Raw genomic sequence first — 19100 nt, forward strand, 5'->3', positions numbered from 1 at the left:
ACTATTATGAATATTTTGAGAAAATTCTGCACAATAGGAATCTTGAAGTTGGCAGAATTTTCAGAAGTCCACCTTGATCTCACTGAGTGGTTTCTACCAGGTCATTAATAAAGTCCCAGAATGCTTCTTTGTTATAGCATGTATTATAAATTTGATCAGTTTAATAGTTCTTCAATACAAACATTAAACAAGCAATGGTCATTGTCATCCTTAGAAAAAAAATCTTTGTGCTTCTTACTTTGAAAGGCATTGCTTTCTCTTTACTCTTCATTTTTTTTTGGTGGAATTTATTAAAGACTTTCCAAATATATTTGTGTGGCTGTTGCTTTTATAACCTTGAAGAATCTTAGCATGGGGTAAATAAGGGGCACTAAGCATAATTTTTTAAAAAGAAACACAGAATAAAACATAAAGACTTTAATAATTGAATTAATGGTGACATTCAGGAGGTTAAATATGAATTGACCTTATTACTGAGATCTATTGCCTAAGTAAATTTCTGCACCGTAATAAATAAATACGTTAGCTGTAGAAGCAAAATCACACATAAGATTCTAGATGTGTGTTGAGATGCAGATAGGGCACAGGGACCCAGCTGCATTCTTCTTTGGGGAAACCATGGTTGTTTTTCCCTTGGCTTCAGCTGCTGTCTCCACAGAGTCACCTAAAGTCCACTGAGGTGCTTGAGCTATTTTCTAATAAGAGTGAGAGGCTTGAAAATAGGCTGTTCAGAAAGACTATTGAATTTACCTCTTCACCTTGTAACACTAATCCTATTTCATAGAGACTCCCATACACAGCACTTTTCTTAAGACGTTACTTCAAGTGAGGGTTGTGTGCTGGAGGGTCATTCAAATATGTGGGGGTAGAAAAAACCTTTAGTTTATTTTTTTTCTGATGCATCCCTGAAAACATGTTAATTTGTCATCTAGTACAATGTACCTTGAGACCACTTGGGTCAGCTGGTAAGAAAATAAAATTAATAATGAGAGTCATATAAGGAAACAGGGGAAACATATTCCCCATAAATTGTGTAAACTACAGGCTTCTGAAGCCTTGAGACTGGGGAAAAAATGTGGGTTTTTTTGTATTCTGTCAGATGCTGAAGGCTGCTCTGAGACATGTGCTACTGCTTCTTGCTGAGTCGAGATATTTGGCAGAAGGCCCACAGAGAGAGTAGGAGAGAATAAAAAGTCTTTGTGCCAAATGTTCTTTTGAGTGCCTGAGAGCTGGATTGGTCTTTTTTTCTCTGTGAAATCATATAATTAGTAATCTCAAACCTCAGCCTGTTAATTTACAAAATGTCTGCACACTTTAATATATCGTTTGCTTAACATGTTTGATAACAACCTCAGAGATACTGGGGCTTTTAACTTCTTGTAGTATTTATAAACTGCGCCTCGCCCTGGGTGTTTCTCTGCCAGCTCTACACAGGCTCGTCTCATGGATGGTGTCAGCCCTTGCAGCCGCTAGAGAAGAAACACGGGAAGTGTGTTGCCTGCAAAAAGCAAAGCGGCTCCGCTTCTGGCCCACAGGGAAACACGCAGCCTCTGCTGCCATCAGCGTTCTCTTGTCTGTGCTGCTGCTCAGCAAACGGGGTGGCCATGGGGCAGCGGTTCCACCCCGGCACCTGCGGCGGGCAGGCCCTGAGCAGCCTGGCAAACGTGCAGAAGCCTCCTTCTATTCTCCGCCTCTTCCAGTGGGTGACCATATAAAGAGCTGCAAGTTCCCGATTGATCACTGCTTGTGATCTTGTCTCCGAACCCTCCGTGCTTTTGTGAACCTGGCAATCATCTGATTTCAACGTTGACAGAGTGACCTAGGGAGGGACCTAGGGAAGGCGACACTTTGGACTGGGAGGGGGTCATATGAAAAAGAAATTATCCTTCAGGCTACCTGAAAATGAGTTGTGTTCGTGGTTCCTGTGTCTTTGACTAAAGGTTTGGAGAGAAGGTATTATTTGTAGCCGTTGTCATAAAAAGGCTCTGACTTTTGTGAGGGAACAGATAAGCTTATTTGAGTAAGACTGGCTCACTCCTGCCAAAGGACTGATTGAATAGAATTAGCCTCAGTAAGGCCAGGAGAATAAAGTCAGTTGGCTGCAAGCTCTCCAAGTCCAAGAGATCCTACATGAAGTGCTCCATCTGTGTTTTTATGTTTGTAAAGATTGTGTGACCAGCTGAGATCGTGCCAGATTGCTGTGTTATTCCACTAAGTCTTTTTCTTTCTTAGTAGAGATAACTCAGTCCTTCAGTCCATTTCACTGCATGGGTTTTGCTATGGGAATATCTGAGGCTTGATCTCACAGGGTCATTAGTGGGCTCTTCCAGGGGGAATGCTTACATTGTAGTTTTCCTTGATTTTTTTCCAAAAGGGAAAAAGTCTTCCCACACAGATGGCTGTAACTGGTGGCTGGCAGACAAGCTGATGGATGAGATTTTTCTTTGGCACTGTGCAGAAAAGTACGCTTGGCAATGTGACTGTGGCAAACCATTCTCTAGCTCAGTTTTTAAAGGCTACCAGAGACGCTGTCTGGATAGTCTTGTCTTGTGAACTCTGCTTACTTATCTTTTACCCAAGTGGACTAACCAGATTAATTGCATGGTAGAGGCAGCCCAATGAGAGGAGCTGGGCTAACATCTGCAGAATAAATGCTTATCAGGAATTACTCTCGTTATTTTAAAATGGTTCTCTCAGAGAGAGAAAACATCATATTGAATCCAAGAAGCCTGGGAGGGGCTGCAGTTAGTAGGATCTTTTGTGTATGTGTTGCCTACAGGTGGCACTGTAAAAATAATCAGTCCAAGCAATGAGCTCTGTTTTTTAACAATTCACCTGAGAACCTGTCCCAAGATGCAAGAGACATCAGAGTAAAAGAGAAATGAAAAGCAATGTGGCACTCAAGCTAAAGTGATTCTCCACTGGTGTAAGTAGAAAGTAGTGGGTGATCTGTCTATCTGGACTTTTTCAGTGCACAAGGTGACCAAGTGACTTTTAATAGCTATAGTTGAGGTGCAAGGCATGGAGATGTGAATGCAGTAAATAAGACCTCAAACCCCTGTCAATAAGGTGTGTTTGTCAGTGTTTAGGAGATATTTTATGGGAAGGAGTTGTCCACATCACAGCATTACTCAAATCAAGAAAAGAAGTCTGCATGACCTCTGGAGTGGGATGGACTGTTCTGATTGAACAGGGCAACTCTTCTACTGGACTGCAGTGTTTTGGCATGTGCCTCTTAACAGCTATTGATCTGTTGATCTAGCAGGTAACTTACCTAATATGAGAGAATTATCTTGACAGTCTGTGTACATTTCTTAGAAGCAAATGTTGAGGGTTAAATGTGATTTTGCCAAATGCTGCCTACTTATTTTTTTCTTTCCAAAAGGTTTCTGATGTTACATGTGTTAGAGTTTGCTGAATACAGTAGCTGAGTAGATGTGAAGCTATGGGTCCTTATCCCCAGGTCCTGCCAGTGATGAGGCTGAGCATGTTGCTCCTTAGACACATATAGATGAACACATAGACATGCAGACTCACACACGCACAGTAGACACAGAGCCAGCCACACAGATCAATGCAGACAGAACAAAACAAGTTTCTTGACACCCATATTAATGCACGTAACAATCACACAATGGATGTCCCAATCCTCTTCCTCTTCCATGGCTGATCAAAATTGAAGTCTACTAGTGGACTTTTATATATATATGTGTGTGTGTATATATATATATATACAAACATACAAAATGGATCACTCCAGTAGCTGGTCTTAGACACTCAGCCTGACTGGTGGCTGGTTCAAGGTGCCTACATATTGCCAGTTGTTTTCACTTGGATTCACGAGCCCATGAGGTTTGTGACCCCATGTCAGTTGCAGGTGATCAGATCTCTTAATCTATCACTGACTAGTCTGGTTTAAATTTCCCTAGCATTCACATACACTTACTCACAGAAGACAGTTAACCCACAAAAAATATAGAAATGAGATTTAATGAGAATGTAGGATAACTTGCCGTGTTTGAGCACAAGGCTGAGCCAGGCAAGTGTACTGATCAGTTTTTGTTTATCCTTAAATGGCCTCTCTTATCCTGTCCCCTTTATTCACTCAGGCTTGTTCCTCCCCAGTCCACCCTGCCCCTGGTCCTTCCACTAAGCATCCCATCATGAGTCTTACATGTTTCCACAAAATGTCTGATGGCAAATTTTACACAGTCTCAAAATTCTGTTCCCCCTTCATCCAGTAGCAGGTCCTAGACCCCAGTATGCAATAACTCCCTTTAGTCTGCAAGGCTTTCTGGGGAGGAAGTTTCTTGTGTTGACTTATCTCAGTGGGTATCCTAGAAGGCCCAGGGGCTGTTTGGGCCCTGTGGGTGGTGCTGGGTTCACCAGGTTAGAGTGCTCCATTGGTGCTCATTAGCATCCTGGGGCTCCTTGGGACGCCCAGGGTCTTCGTGTTTTGCCAAGTGCCATGCTAAGGTGAGGCTTATTTGGCACATACACAGCTCTAGGTATTTGGAAAAGGGATCATCAAGAGATTTAGCAGCTTCTCGCTCTTTAGAAGTAGAATTTGTTACTTGTTTTTAGTTGTATATTACTTTTGATCTATGTAAATGTTTTAAATGTGTGTGGCATCAATGGAATAGCTATGTAAGTTTTTAAGTAGCCATGTGAAATGTAATGATAGCATAGAATAAGACAGCACAAAATTATCATTTTTTCCTGCTGATTCTGTAGTGCAATCCCATGTATCATTTGGAAAATAAAGCACCATGAGTGCCTTTACTGAGATGCACCACAACTGTGTCATGCCTCATTGTCACCACTGAGGACACAGGAATTACTGCTGTGTCTGTAATTGATTTTTCAGTTCACCAGCCAAACAGGGAAAAAAAAAAAAAAAAACAGAAAAATACAAAGTAGCTTTTTTTCCAAATAAAATAAAATATTTTACTTTGTTTTGGTTATTTTTATAATATTAAAAATCCCTTAAGTTTGTCATAGCAGTAAAAAAAATATTAAAAACAACTAAAAAAACATGTGGAAACAATTTTCTTTTGGCCCCCCTCTGAAGACACCTACTTTTAGGTTCAGTGTGTATCATCAGATTTGACTAGATTTTAAAAATAGTTACACTGCTTGGGTACTGTTCTTTTAGTAAATGAACTGTTAAATGAAAAACACATGACAACTCTAATGATGATTTAAAACTTGAATTAATAATCTTAATTCATCATACTTTTCAGTCACATATCTAGGCTTTATGCCATCATTTGCCCAATCCCTATAATAGTTGCTACATATGCAATCATGAGAATAAATGTCTCAGTTTCAAATGCAGATATCACCTTTACTGAAAATAAAAAAAAATAACTCTATCATTGAAATTCTGATCCAAAACCACTGATCAAACCAAAACTATTGATTTCAAGGGGTTTTGAATCTGATCTCTAAAGATCATGTTCAGTAAGGTTCCTGTCAGTGTGTATCTACCGGTGCTTCTTTGGGAGTCAGTGGCTTGCTGTGTACCAGAGGTAACGAGGTGATGACTGGTATGGGAGATATCTCTGCTTGTCCTGATGTCTGTGCTGCCAGTTGTCCCTCTGGCCCATGGAGCTGAAATGAAGGTGTGTTTTGTTTTGTGTTCACTCAAGCAAACTGAAGCTTGTGTTCCCAAAATCTTGTCTGCTTTTTTCCCAATTATACTAATGACAGGTCAAATCAAAGATTTTTTTCTTTAATGAAAATCTTCACATTCCTTATGTTCTTAGATCACACAACTGCAGCAATATTGCCACCGTTACTGATAGAATATGAATAAATTAAATTCAAGTTTTTCCCTACTAGCTGTTAGGTGGATATAACAGAAAATACTGAAAAATATTGAAAGTGATTGAATTAAGGAACTGGTGTTTCTTTTCATATATCTTTGTCTGACATTTAAACAGAGAAAGCTTAGATGGAAATCCTGGCTTAGCTGTGGTTGCATAATACTTTGATTGCTTAGATATGGCAGCTACTAACTATTAAGCTATTGAAAAAATGCAACAATACTGTGTGTGAGTGTGCAGTTTTGTGTGTGAGAGATTTTGCAAGTTTATTTTTATCCTTCCTATCTACAGTGACACACTGAGACTGATATGACATATTGAAATTGCTGAAGTGTAGCAGAAAGATAACCTACATTTGTTTTCTGTGTCAATTGGTATGAACAAAGCAAATAGACTGTGAGAACAAGGAAACCCACTTTTTTCCTGGTCACTGGATAGTCATTTAGAGCCTAATCTGGAAAATTCTACTTTTTAACTACTAATTTTATTTATTTTTTCTGATATCAGTAACCTCCCCTCACACACTTGTTTGAATATTGTGGTATAGAATAATGACTAATCACTCAGGGAAACAGATGAAGGAGGTTGATAATCTGCTGAAATACTGTTTGTTTTTCCTTGAAGATGGTTATTAAAAAAAGTAGTTCCATTATAGTCCTTAATTCAATTATTCATGTGGATGTGGTTTACATGAATAAAGACTACTTATGTGCCTACTTTGAAAGACTGGGTCACTATAGTATTTCATATGGGATATCTTCCTGATTATACCCAAGAGGATAAAAAGGCCAAAGATTGTATAGTACTAGATATAATATGGCTTGAAACTCATGGCTAAGAGTAATTTTTGTTCCTCTCCTTATTGCTGATCTGTTATTTCTTGTTTCAATTAAAGCTTTGTTTTTATGAAAAGCTTTAAAAACCACACAGACACAAGCAAAAAAGCTTTGCACACTTTACATAGTTTCTCTGACCTCAGAGGAATTACATGAAGTGGAATAAAATAAGATACATTTATTTCATGGAAGAGTGTAGAGCTACAGTGCTGGTAAGGTAATACAGGCACTGGTTTCTGCAGAAGGAGGTAATTGTGTATCTGTGGCTGCCTGTTCGTGCTGCTTCCTTATGGTTGAAATTGCTTCTCACTAGTCTCTGCAACCAGTTGTAGGAACTAAACTGGTAGAGAACTAACACTACAAAAAAAGGGGATATTTTTCTGCCAGTCTAGATCCCTGGTTTACCATCATCACCATCAAATGACAGTGTTCATACAAGCAAGGGATGAAAGAGTGTGGGAGAAGGGACAAGGGATCTTCTTTTTCTTCCAGTAGCTGTTAGTCATTTGATGGGTTTAGCTGCATCACCCAATTGTGCCAGTGTCTTTTCAGAGACCATATAATAGAGTCTTTTTGATTTTTTTTTTAACTGCTTCTTTGTGGCTACTGCAATGATGGGGAGTCTGAGGACAAACAGTTTGTGACTTTTATCTAGTCAATGGTAACATGATTTCCTCCTCTTTGTTAATAGCCAGTGTATGCGTTAATGCATGACCTGTGCAACATTCAGGAAAGGAAAGATTCAAATGGCCAAGCAGATGGGTGTCAGAATTGAATGTGAATATTTAAGTGGCAAGGCTAGGAAATGGTGATCATAACGAAAATTGCCTTCTCACCTGGAACAATCTTCCCACAGAAGTAGAGGAGTAAGGGCCATAACTTAGTGCCAGATGCACTCTGCAAATATGACTGAAATTTCATTTACCTGAAGGAAAGAAAATAAATTTCCACAAAGAAACAAGAACAGGTAGAATGTAGTTATATCTTTAAAGGTCTTTGCTGTGTATGTTTAAGCATGCTCTTTAAGTGCCTTAATTTTTATGTAAAATAAGGAATAATAATTAGTTTTATTTTTTTCCAGGAGCATGATTATGAACACTTAAGTCTTTTGTGTACTAATATCATACTGATTTATGAGATGATAGCTATTGATGATTTCACTACCTGAAAAATGCTATAAAAGCAGCAGGTTAATTACAGGATATACTGTTAATGGGTGAAATATGGTTAGGTGTTTTCCAATTTACGCTCTCATATTACAGTATTACATCTTCTGGAACATAATATATATATGTATATACATATATATAACATACGTATATTATGTTGTGCATAATCATTAGGAAAACTTCACAGTCTGTACACATAGCTATCTCTGAGTCTCTTTCATCAGTCCTTCTTCACACTGATTTCAGGAAGGATCACTTACATTAGCAGAGAATGCAAGGCTGAGTGTTTGCAGTGGTTTTGAATAATGAATTTCTGTAGGATTCCAGAAATGACATTCAGTTCCTCGAACATTTTCTGCAAAGCACGCAGCATACTTTGAAGTCTGTGCTAGGAGAAAAAGAAACAAAACCAAAATGTGAATCTCCTAAAGTACTATCCTCCTTTCGTAGAATGGTTCAGTGGATTAATGAGGTTAATTTGTATTAGGTTATGGGAAATCTTTTATCTACTGTATAGAGGCTTTCATTTCACATGAATGTGACAGATACTGTACTTACTGCACTGGAACTTAATTATTTGATAGCATAAGGAGCTGAAATCCCTACATTTCCTCTTAAGCAATATTCATTGCGTACTCTCGATGGTAAATAGAAACTAGAGGATGGTTGGCCTAGATTTTCAGTGTTTGAAATATCTTTGTATACTTTTCTAGGTTGTTTTGGTTTTATACCTAGAAAATTTCAAAGCATCTTTACTAAATATTCTTCAAATACTTGCAATAGTATGTGATTTTTTTTTTTTTGTTCTCTCCCATTTTTCACATACATTTTAACCTTTGAATTGCTCTTCTGTATTGTACATGGTGTACTGTTTCATTTAACTACATTCTTTTTCCATAAGAGCCTTAAAGTGCCTGATTTTCTCTCACTAATTACTACAGAACAAGTCTTTCAGAAGTTTTATTTCAATAGGAACATTTCCCTCATAGAATTTTGCAACAGTTCTTTTAACTGGCTTCCATTCCAGATGGCTATTGCTGTATATTGTACTTTATTTTCTCTTAGCAGGTATATTCTGGCTTTTCTGTAGACCTGGTAGAGCAGTGTAAAGAGAGCAAGGAGACAAAATTTCAGGATCAGTGATACACATACAATACAAATAAGGACTGAAAACTAATGGAGTGAAAAATTAAGTAGGACGAAGCTCACATCCTACCACTAAATTTTCTTCCTTTTGTAGTTTCAGAGTCTGGGTTTTTTAGGTACCTTTCCTAAAATACAAGTTAGTGATTTTGTTTTAGCATGTGTGTGTAAGATGTGTAATTGCTTATCAAAATAAAAATTAATGTGAACTTACAAAAGCAGCATGTGTTAATTCTAATATATATTACATATTTAAAATGTACCCCTGAAGAATTTTTTTACCATATTTACAAATAAAATCCCTTATAACTGTTTTATTGAGAAAATGATTGTATTTATTTAATTTGTTTATTGGCATATATACCAGTGAAATTATTTGGAAAATATTTGAAAGTAATTTTTAGAGCAGACTGCTAGTAGCTGTAGAAATATTTGCTCATCATCAAAGGTATGAAAATATCAGAGGCTGCAAAGTTCAGGCAGATAGTATGAATTGATTTCCTCATCCTCTATTGAATTAAAAATGATAAATAGTCAAAAAACAAAGGAAAGCATTTTTATGCAAAAAAATATTTTTTTTTTCTCCTAGATTTCTGATTTATATGTAACATTTCAGTCTATCACAATATGATGAGTTAATTGTTGGCATTGTGTTATATAATTTCATTTGTAGTACAGCACAATGTGGTGGAGTATAATCTCACCTGACAAAGTACTATTCAGGGAGTGACAACAAAGATCACAGACTGTTCAGTGGACTTTGTTCTGCTGAAAAATGCAGAATTGCCTGAATGAATTGTTTAGTAATTTATGTTTTGTTGGGGAAGACCCAGAGTCTAATTGCTGCCTGTGGTTTTTGCCTCTGGGCACATTCTTGGGGTCCACAGCCTACATCAAGTTTGTTTTCCTTACTCAGACCTTTTGGGAGCTGATACCATGCAATAACAACTGAGTGGATCCAGAGATCAGTGTTGGGCTTCTGAAAGCCTTTTAGTAGGGCCTTCTCATGGAAGCTCTCATTTATTGTATGCCATTGGCGATATAAAAGGTAGCTGAAGCATTCAGTACATAGGCTTTGCATAAAGTGTACAAAGAGTTAAACATTAGCAGGAATAGAGGACTAAGGGGTACTGTTAAAATACATATTGCTTTGCAGAATTACTATTCCTCCCTCTACAAGGTTGTAGGTCAACACCAGTTAAAAATTTAGATTTCTTTCTCTCTTCCTTCTGATGGAAATGAACTTTCCCCAGAAATATCTGGTCTTGTGTCAGTAACCACTGAAAATGCAGTTAAAATTACTTTTTCTGAACTCCAGATCCTGTGGTAACTGGCTGCTGAACCAGAAAGGGTAATTTGGTAGCTACCCACTTACCAAACTGGTTCTCTCATAGGACTCCAGTAGCATGAGTCTGGTGATCAGTTAGAGCAGCTTGGTTGGTGGTGATGGATACTGGATATAGGATAAAGAAGATTGTCCTGTTGCCTCACGTGTTTGAAAAATTTGTATCCCAGTGCCAAAAAATTGGCTTGCAGTGCCAGGCAGAAGGATTTAAAATGTGATTCCTCAGTAGATTTTATTTCAGTGTTTTGTTTGAGGGCTGTCCCTGTATCCTGCCAGTTCTTCTCTGTTCATCTGTAGGAAGGTTTGGGGATGTAATATCCAAAACTGCATCTGCCCTGGACATAAAGTTTGGAGACATAGATTCTGAAAACATATGTATCTATGGGTATTTTAACATTGATACACTTCCATTTCAGTGCTTCTCCCTTAAAAAAAAAAAAATCTTAGTAGAGATACACAGATGTTTATGGGAGTCCAGAAATTAATAGAGTTTCTAGGATAGTTTTTATAATGTTTCTGCTTCCTGCTTCACTGGAACAGTCCCATATGCAGCCTTCTCCAATTCTTCTCCTTTAGCCAGTGTTTTCTGCCTGAGATAGTTGTGCTACATTTGGAAAATAAATCAACTTTACATTCTAGTGTTAGTACCATTGTAATTCTAGTTTCATGCATGGCAGATTGCCTTACAGAGCCAAGTTGAATGCATCTCTAATTAAAAAAACCCCAAACAGTATGATGCTACCTCACAATGTTATCAAATTGCTCATCTTCTTATTTTCACAGCTCACCATGTTAAAACTGGGACCTGTGAAGTGGTGGCACTCCACAGATGTTGCAATAAGAACAAGATAGAAGAAAGATCACAGACGGTGAAGTGCTCCTGCTTCCCTGGGCAGGTAGCAGGTACCACCCGGGCAGCTCCTTCTTGTGTTGATGGTGCGACTACTTCCATTGCTTCCTTTCATTGCATGTTCCTAGGGGGTTTTGATGGCTTAATGCCATCAGTGAGAACCACTCCATTACAGTTAACTATTTAAAATAAGAATAAGAAAGCTTCTGCATTTTGAAGGGCATGCCCAAGGTGAATGGGAGAAAGATGGGAAAAATGAATTATTTACTATTAGTCTGTGGAAGTGCTGAGCAAAATTATTAGATACCAGTGAAAGAGACCTCTTGAGAAGCTAAATTTGATCTAACTAACAGAGTGCCCTTGGAATTGTATGAAATTCACTTAATTAAAAGTGTTCATACAAAATCTACATGAGCTTATAATTTTCACGTGCTGCAGTCTTACATTTTATTTTTGTATTTATTTTTATCATATGGGAACAGGCAAACAAACAAACAAACAGAACACAGTTCTAGCTGGTTTTTAGTCTTTTTAGACCAACGCTATTTTTCCTATTCACAGTGCAATATTAATATTTTACTTAACAAATCTGGCATAAGGTTCATATGTTTTATTGGGGAAAATACTAGCTGATTTTTCACATCTCCTTTTCTGAAAGAGAAGTAGGGTGGATTCACTGTTTACATGATCTCTTTGCTGTTGATATGTTGTTGGCTGTCATAGGAGATGTAAATATGTCATCATTGGGGCGTAAATTTAATCAGGCTATGCTGGACTATAGAGTAGATCAGACAAATATACTAACTCAAAATAAGAGATTCTACTTAAAATCTGGCTGAGCAAGAAAAAAATTAAAGTTGGAAAGAAATCCTGTGAAATTATTTCCTGAACTACAATAAATTAGAAAAAAAAATACAGTAAAATGATTGACTTTGAAGCACAGCACCAACACAGGAAATTGATACCCGATTTCTTATGAAGGTTCTGAGCTTGCTGAAAATCACAGACTATCTGTCAGTCAATATATTTCTAAAATTTTATTGGAAAAGTAAAGAAATGCTGCAACATAGTGACATATTAAAGTGTCCATTTCAACAACCTGCAGATGTGTTTGTTTTCCTCTTTTGTAGCTTCAATAGTGGAGCAGAAATGGTGGTGCCACATGCAACCATGTCTTGAAGGGGAGGAATGTAAAGTTCTTCCAGATCGTAAGGGATGGAGCTGTTCTTCTGGAAATAAAGTGAAAACAACTAGGGTAGGTATGATACCAACCTGACATGTTACCAACAAGTTAAAAAAACCAAAAGTACACAGGAAATTGGGTGCAGATAGAAGATGTGTTGAGAAGACTAAAGAAATGTGGGAAGAGTCATACTGAGATTGGACTTCCTTGTCCTGCACACGTTTCTCAGCGTACTTTGCAATTACTTGAACATGGTAAGCAGTGTGCCAGACCTTCTCAGGTAAGCAGTGGAGATAGTAGAGTTGATCCCCTTTTCAATTGCCAGTAGTGATCAAATGTATTATAATCTGATACATGTTCCTCTCTGAATCCAGTTGCACAAAGTCTATATATCTTGCTGAGCTTTTTATTCACAGGATAGCAAACAAATGCATTTTTGCCAGTAACATGGAATTACCGTGTTTCTACATAGAAACTGCTGAGTATGAGTGTGATATTCTGGATTTTTATGTCTTGTATGACTGGGATTTACTAAAAAATTTTGACAGAGTTTCAGTGAATTTCTTTTCTCCATTTGACACCTTTTTATATTGGTTCAAAATTACATTAACAGAATTACATCTAATATTCATCATATACAATGCCTGAAAACAAATTAAACATGCTTTCATCTCTGCTTTTTAGTGGATAAGAGAAACAGAAGAATAACAAATTCTTCGGATAAGCACTAAGCACTCAAACTTCCTAAAACTACAGTGTTGTATCCTTATAGGGTCAAAACAGTTATTCCTCAGCATAAAACAGATTAAAATGCACTCTGAAGGTGCATATGCCTGTGTGTAAGCATAAACACCTTAATTCCTACACCCCACCACACATACTGGTGACTGGTTTTGCTTCTAAGTATTTAGTAATTTTTTATAGTGTCAGGCCATAATTTGCTAGTGTGGTGTTCACTCTATGCGGGTGTTTGATTGTCCATGTCATCTGATTGAAATTTTCCTTGTGTAGGCACTAAATTTCTGGTACACCTTGGTTGTAGTGAAATGTAGTGTGCACTGACTGAATCACATTCTCTCTGTTCCACGGAGAGCTCTACATGTTTCAGTTTCTGTATCAGTTTCAGTCTTTAAAACATTTTGACATTCTTTGAAGGAAGGATACTTCCTGAATGTTTGATATACAATTCCACTCCTCAATCCTCTTTCAAATGTGTTTTTTTCTGAAGCTAACCTTGCTTGAATGCTGCCCATGTTTAACTTTGTACATTCTAATGCAAATCTTATTATATGCATGTAAAATGTGTATGCATGTATAATATAACCGAAAGGAACTAGGTAGAATTAATAGTAGTAATATAAATAGAAAAATATAAATGCGTGTCTCTGTTTTGAAATTTGTCCTGGCTACTGCTACATGGCACTATTAGTGTTAAAGAATGCATTGCCATTTTATATTTCTTGTGTTTAACAAGCAGTAAGTAAAAATGTGGGTCAAAAAAGGGGGAGATATCAGTTAGAATCACCTTGGGGAGATTTCTTCCTAACATTTTGTCAGAAGATAGGTTTTTCTGCATTGGTCAAGGTTATGAAGTTCTGTCCACTGTTAGGAATCTATAGAAGCCCAAGGCTCTTGTCCTTAAGAGCTTATGCCTCTGTTGAAGACTCGTAGATCTGACTCTCCAGGAGTTGGATTTCTCTTGTCATACATGGATGGTGGCAATCCTCGGGACTCGTTTCATACCACTTCAGAAGTGATGCTGTGAAAAAGCCAGTTCTTTTCTCTATTTGCCATCGTACACACTGATTCATACAGTGGCTACCATAACCTGCCTGCAGACTTACCACCACTGAAAGTAAAATACTAATCCCCTTAAATCTCTCACTATTTGTTCTGCCCTCTAGTTTGACCAGATACTGTATGTTGTCCCCTTTTTCCTTCATTTCCCACACAGCTGCAAAGCTGTTTTGAGACAATAGCAAACTTGAATTCAAATTTCTGACTAAAGCCAGGTAGCAGGTGAATGAAAGTCTCTCTCTTTCTGGATGTAGGGAGATGAGATTTTAACAGACGTCATTCTGATAGCCAGGAAAATACATATTGCTATTGGAAATGTGAGTGATTCTTTGTGTTAAGAGAGTAGCTTATTATCAAAAAGCAAGTACTTTTCCCTAATACATAGTGAATACAATATTTTTGTAGCTCCTCTTTCTGCTCCCCAAAGACTCTATAAACAAAAGAAAAAATTCTGAAGTGCTCTGTGATTCCAAACCCCCTATTTTTTGAGAAAAATAAAAAGAACTGTACAGGGAGCCAGTATTAAGAAGTCATGGATAATAAGTTTCTGATTGTCAAATGAAATAACCCATATGCTATTATCATGTATAATGTATAATGTAAAAGCATAAAGAAACAAAGGGAACTGAACATCTTGGATGATTTAAGTGTATTGCAGAAAAGCCTTGTGAAGGCTTTCCTAAAAGGCCTCAGAAACTCTGTATTCACCTCCAAACATTTTCTGTAAGTTTGCCTCCTTCATGTGCAGAAAAAGGAGCCCAATTAACTGCTGAAGTACTATCTTGTCTTCTACAGGGTACCAGGTTCAAAAGTAACACCTACATTTCCCCATCTCAAGCTGTTAATAGTTAAACATGATGTTAGAGATAAAAACAGTGGGAGGAAGGAGGTATTTTGCTTGTCCACATCTGTTAGCACATTTAATCACACTGTTGTGAATAATAATGCTACCAACTTCTTAATACTTACGATATCAGTCACTAAGCAAAAAGGCCAAGTGACTAATAGGACAAAATGAATTGAATTTTAAAAATGTGGTCTATTTTTGGTTTTACGTTTTGTTCAGATATGGGGGTCTAATAAGGTAATACACGAATAATGGATTAGAAATAGCATGAATGTTATGGTACTTCAAATGTTAAGAAAAGTCAGGTGGAAATTATTTACCTTCAGAATGCAAAAACAGGTATTATGGCAAGATTAAACTGTTTTTCCTAATTTGTCTACATATTAGTGGGAGAAAGTTGACATTAAGTTACCCATGGAAAAGTAATGAATACAGGGTGGGGGAAGTGTGTATGAATAAGCTGATTGCTGAGTTAACAGGCTGATTTACAATTGACTATTTTGGGTCTGTGTAGCCTGTATGAGGGAGAGGGGAGAAAGGGCAATGACAATTTAGCTAAAACAGTATTTTTTTTTACTTCATATAAAGAAATGAGTGTTTGTGTTCCTGAGCATTATACCACAACAAAAGAGGATGTTCAGGAACACATTAGGAGAATTATGAAAAAATTAAGTGCATAGCTGAGATTTAGTAGGCATATTGTGGCATTCTCCTTCAGATTGAGAAACTGTTGTGAGAGGAAGCAATTGAATTTTTTTCTAAATGTCTAGTCTCAATGTTTCGATAAATAAACACAAAAATTTTGTCACGTTGCGCTCTTTAAATGATGACAAAAGTGTTAAAAAAGGGGGGAAAATCTGAAGAATTTTTTTTTACTTTCTTTCTTCTTAACATCCTTTTGAATATAATTATTTTAATTAAAAAAACTCTCTTAGTTGTGTTTCCTTTCCTTGTTGCAAAATAAGGAATATTTCTGTTTAAAGAATTTTCCCATCAGTTGAAAAATACAAAATATAACAGTATTATGTACAAAATTGGAAATGACATTAAAAGAATGCTATGAGTTTATATTAAACAAAGGAGTCCTTTACAAACACTGGAAAGCATTTTGCAGTCACATAAGAGCTGAGGAGAAAGAATTCCATATTTTTCTCAGTTATGGGGTGTATTCCACACCAGAGGTCTCTGGATAGGGGTTTTTCAATGGCAGATCCATATCCAAGCTTTACTTGTATTTTTAAGAACAGGACACTGCCTGTTATCTTTGTAGTAGAGGCTGACTTTAAATAAGAGCACCAGAAGCTGCTTGTAACCTGTATGAAGGTGCATGCTGCAATGCCTCCTGGGGTCCCCATTCCCCAAGCATCTACCCTGGGACTAGCTTTGGCTTCTGGTCAGCCCATGAACCTGTGTGTCTTTCCTGCAGAAACTAGAGCACAGGAACACAAGTAAAGTGGCATATCCTGGGTCTCATCTTGAGATCCTGGAGCTGCAACATGACTGAAGAAGTGTGCACTTGTGTCCAGGAGTGGGGACATGTCCCTGGGCTGATATTTTATGAAGAAGCAGAGAAATATACTTTGATATTTTTCATGTGTAATAGAATAGAATGGACTGTTTCAGTTGGAAGGGACCTACAGTGATCATCTAGTCCAACTGCCTGACTAATTTAGGGCTGACCAAATTAAAGCATGTTAATAAATGCACTGTCCAGATGGCCCTTAAATATTGACAGGCTTGGGGCATCGACCACCTAAGGATCCTGTTCCAGTGTTTGACCATTCTCTCAGTAAAAAAAAAGCTTCCTAACATCCACTCGAAACCTCCTCTGGTACAGCTTTGAATGCACACTAATGAAGTAGTGCCTTGTCCTTCAGCTTTCAATTTGATTTGTTAGAACTGCTTGTGGAATGAGGCATAGTTTAATGCTAAGTACTAAGTTGTGGTTAAAATATGTGGAATGGAACTTACTGGACTTTTCTTGGGTTAAGACTCTCTAGAGTGAGATGACAAGCCTAAGCTCTTGGCTGTCTTTTTAGTATTGAAGAGAATTGTTCAATTAAGTCAGATGAATTCTCTTCTGAAGGTGCTTATGTTTCCCTAATAACTCTAAAGGGAAACTGTGATGACTAGCTTAGTCCTAACATTTGGTTGCTTAATGCTGAATAGGAAGATGCTGGCTTGAAGACTTTACTCTCTTTGATGTGGTCTTCAGTAGGAGGATGGTCAAAAAAGCCCCTTCATTGTTAGTTTGGGAATCATTGGAATTTGAGCACTATCAAATGCAGTATAAGTTTCAAAAATGTTCATGTTCTGAAGATGCACAGCTATGAGCTAAGTTGATGAATCATACTATGATGAGCAACGTGTCCATTATCTATTATTATTCAGCAAAAATTGGCAATCAGTTCATCTCCTTTTAGAATTGAATTGTTGGTATAATACTACTAATAATACTAATAATATAAATTAACCAAAAAGATGAAATGTAATGCATAGCAGATATTCATTATTAACCTCTGAAAATCTCTAGCAGGTGAAAGTGAATGTTTTCCTATAAACAAGTGAAAATAGTATTTTCAGACAGGTCATAATGGGCCATCTTTTGGAAATGAGCATCCAACTTCTGGAATAACTGAACACCCACACTTTTATGAGAGGCAGAACTAACTGCAATTGTCAATCTGAAAACTGTCTATTATTTTTAATATGTGGGGAAAAGCACACTGCAGAAGAGAAAGAAATCAATATCTAATATATTACTATATAACTATATGCCAAACCAATATTAGAAATAGAGTAGTGCAAAAAAATAAAATAAATATTACAAGGACAGAGAGAATAAAAGAGAAATATTACAGGGCCAAAAATAAATCCATATTGAGTATATTTATCTACATTCCAAATCCAAATCTGCTTCCAAATCAATACCAGAAATAGACGACTGGTGTGAAAAGAAGAGAAGTATTGCCAGGATGGAGAGAAATCCATACTGAGAATGTTTATCTACATTCCAAAACAATATTGGAGAGAGCCTGAAGTCAGATATTTGTAATATTCCATTTAATCTGATTTTACATTATGGCATGCAGAGTTTAAAAGAAACTAAAAATTGAATAACATTCTTGGAAGAGGAGAAAGTGTACCATCCAAACACACCAACTGGCTGCACATGACGCCAAATGGTGTTCAGTGTCTGCATTCCACTACTCTGAATCAATGCAGTTCTGTTGCTATCTAGAAATACTGCTTGCGTTTTTGCCCTGTCTCCTCTTTCTCACTTGCAGATGCTGGATTGTTTCTGAATTAATTACAGCTGATGAAAGGAGAGGCAGTAATTTTATTTATGTTTCAATTTATAAAATATGCTGTTTATAACCCTTTCAGCACAAGGAATGAAAGGACCTCTGCTAGGTATCTTTATGTAGTCATGCTTTGCAGTGGGCTAGTGAGATTCTCAGTGTCAGGAGGCAGCAGTAGTGGTTACACAACTACTACCAGTGCTGTCATAGCCACTGCTTGAGTAAGAGAACATAATACAAGAAAGGTAAAATATGTCCCTGAATATGAGAAGAAAATGGTATTCTGAGCCTGACATCAGTGTTAGCAATGCAGGTACGTTAGCTGTTGATCTGTGCTTCTCCATATGAGCAACGGATGCATATGCTTTTTAAGCAGCAGTGAGGGGGAAAAAAATGGAACAAGTATTACTGTTTTTTCTGCCTAAGTTGAAAAGAAATATTGCCACTGTGTTAGCCTTCCCCCTCACATCTTTATTCCTCGTCCAGGCTTTTCAAAACCAGCATTAATAATTACATGTAATTAGAAAAAGCAGAACAACGTCATATAAATATTGTGTAAAAGTTATTCTAGGATGTTTCTGATAGGCCGGATATATGGTAGTTGTGGCCAGTCAGTGCTAATATGGCATTGCGTTTCTCACATGACATTTTTTCAACGTAAAACTGCTATTAATTTCCATCATATGAAACTATTTGCCTTTTGCTTTGACCACTGTGAAACATGAAATACTTTCAGGATAGATCAATGATCTGTCATGTGTTAGTAGTAAATAATGACAGGAAGTGCTTTTCCTAATATT

General features: G+C 37.1%; 1 protein-coding gene across 5 annotated transcripts in view; it reads left to right on the forward strand.

The window, feature by feature from the left end:
* The window catches only part of TAFA2 (TAFA chemokine like family member 2), a 198714-nt gene that overhangs the window by 160773 nt on the left and 18841 nt on the right, over positions 1-19100 (forward strand). For all 5 annotated transcript variants that reach the window (XR_004408111.2, XR_004408112.2, XR_004408113.2 and 2 more), the window contains exons 3-4: positions 11105-11257; positions 12302-12426. Coding sequence is in view for 1 of the 5 variants with exons in the window: in XM_032999820.2 (XP_032855711.1) it covers positions 11105-11257; positions 12302-12426 (278 nt within the window). In the remaining 4 variants the exon portion in view is untranslated. The remainder of the gene's footprint in view (positions 1-11104; positions 11258-12301; positions 12427-19100) is intronic.

This window comes from Tyto alba, unplaced genomic scaffold (genome assembly GCF_018691265.1).
Source record: "Tyto alba isolate M040663 unplaced genomic scaffold, T.alba_DEE_v4.0 Super-Scaffold_2, whole genome shotgun sequence".
Classification (NCBI taxonomy): domain Eukaryota; kingdom Metazoa; phylum Chordata; class Aves; order Strigiformes; family Tytonidae; genus Tyto; species Tyto alba.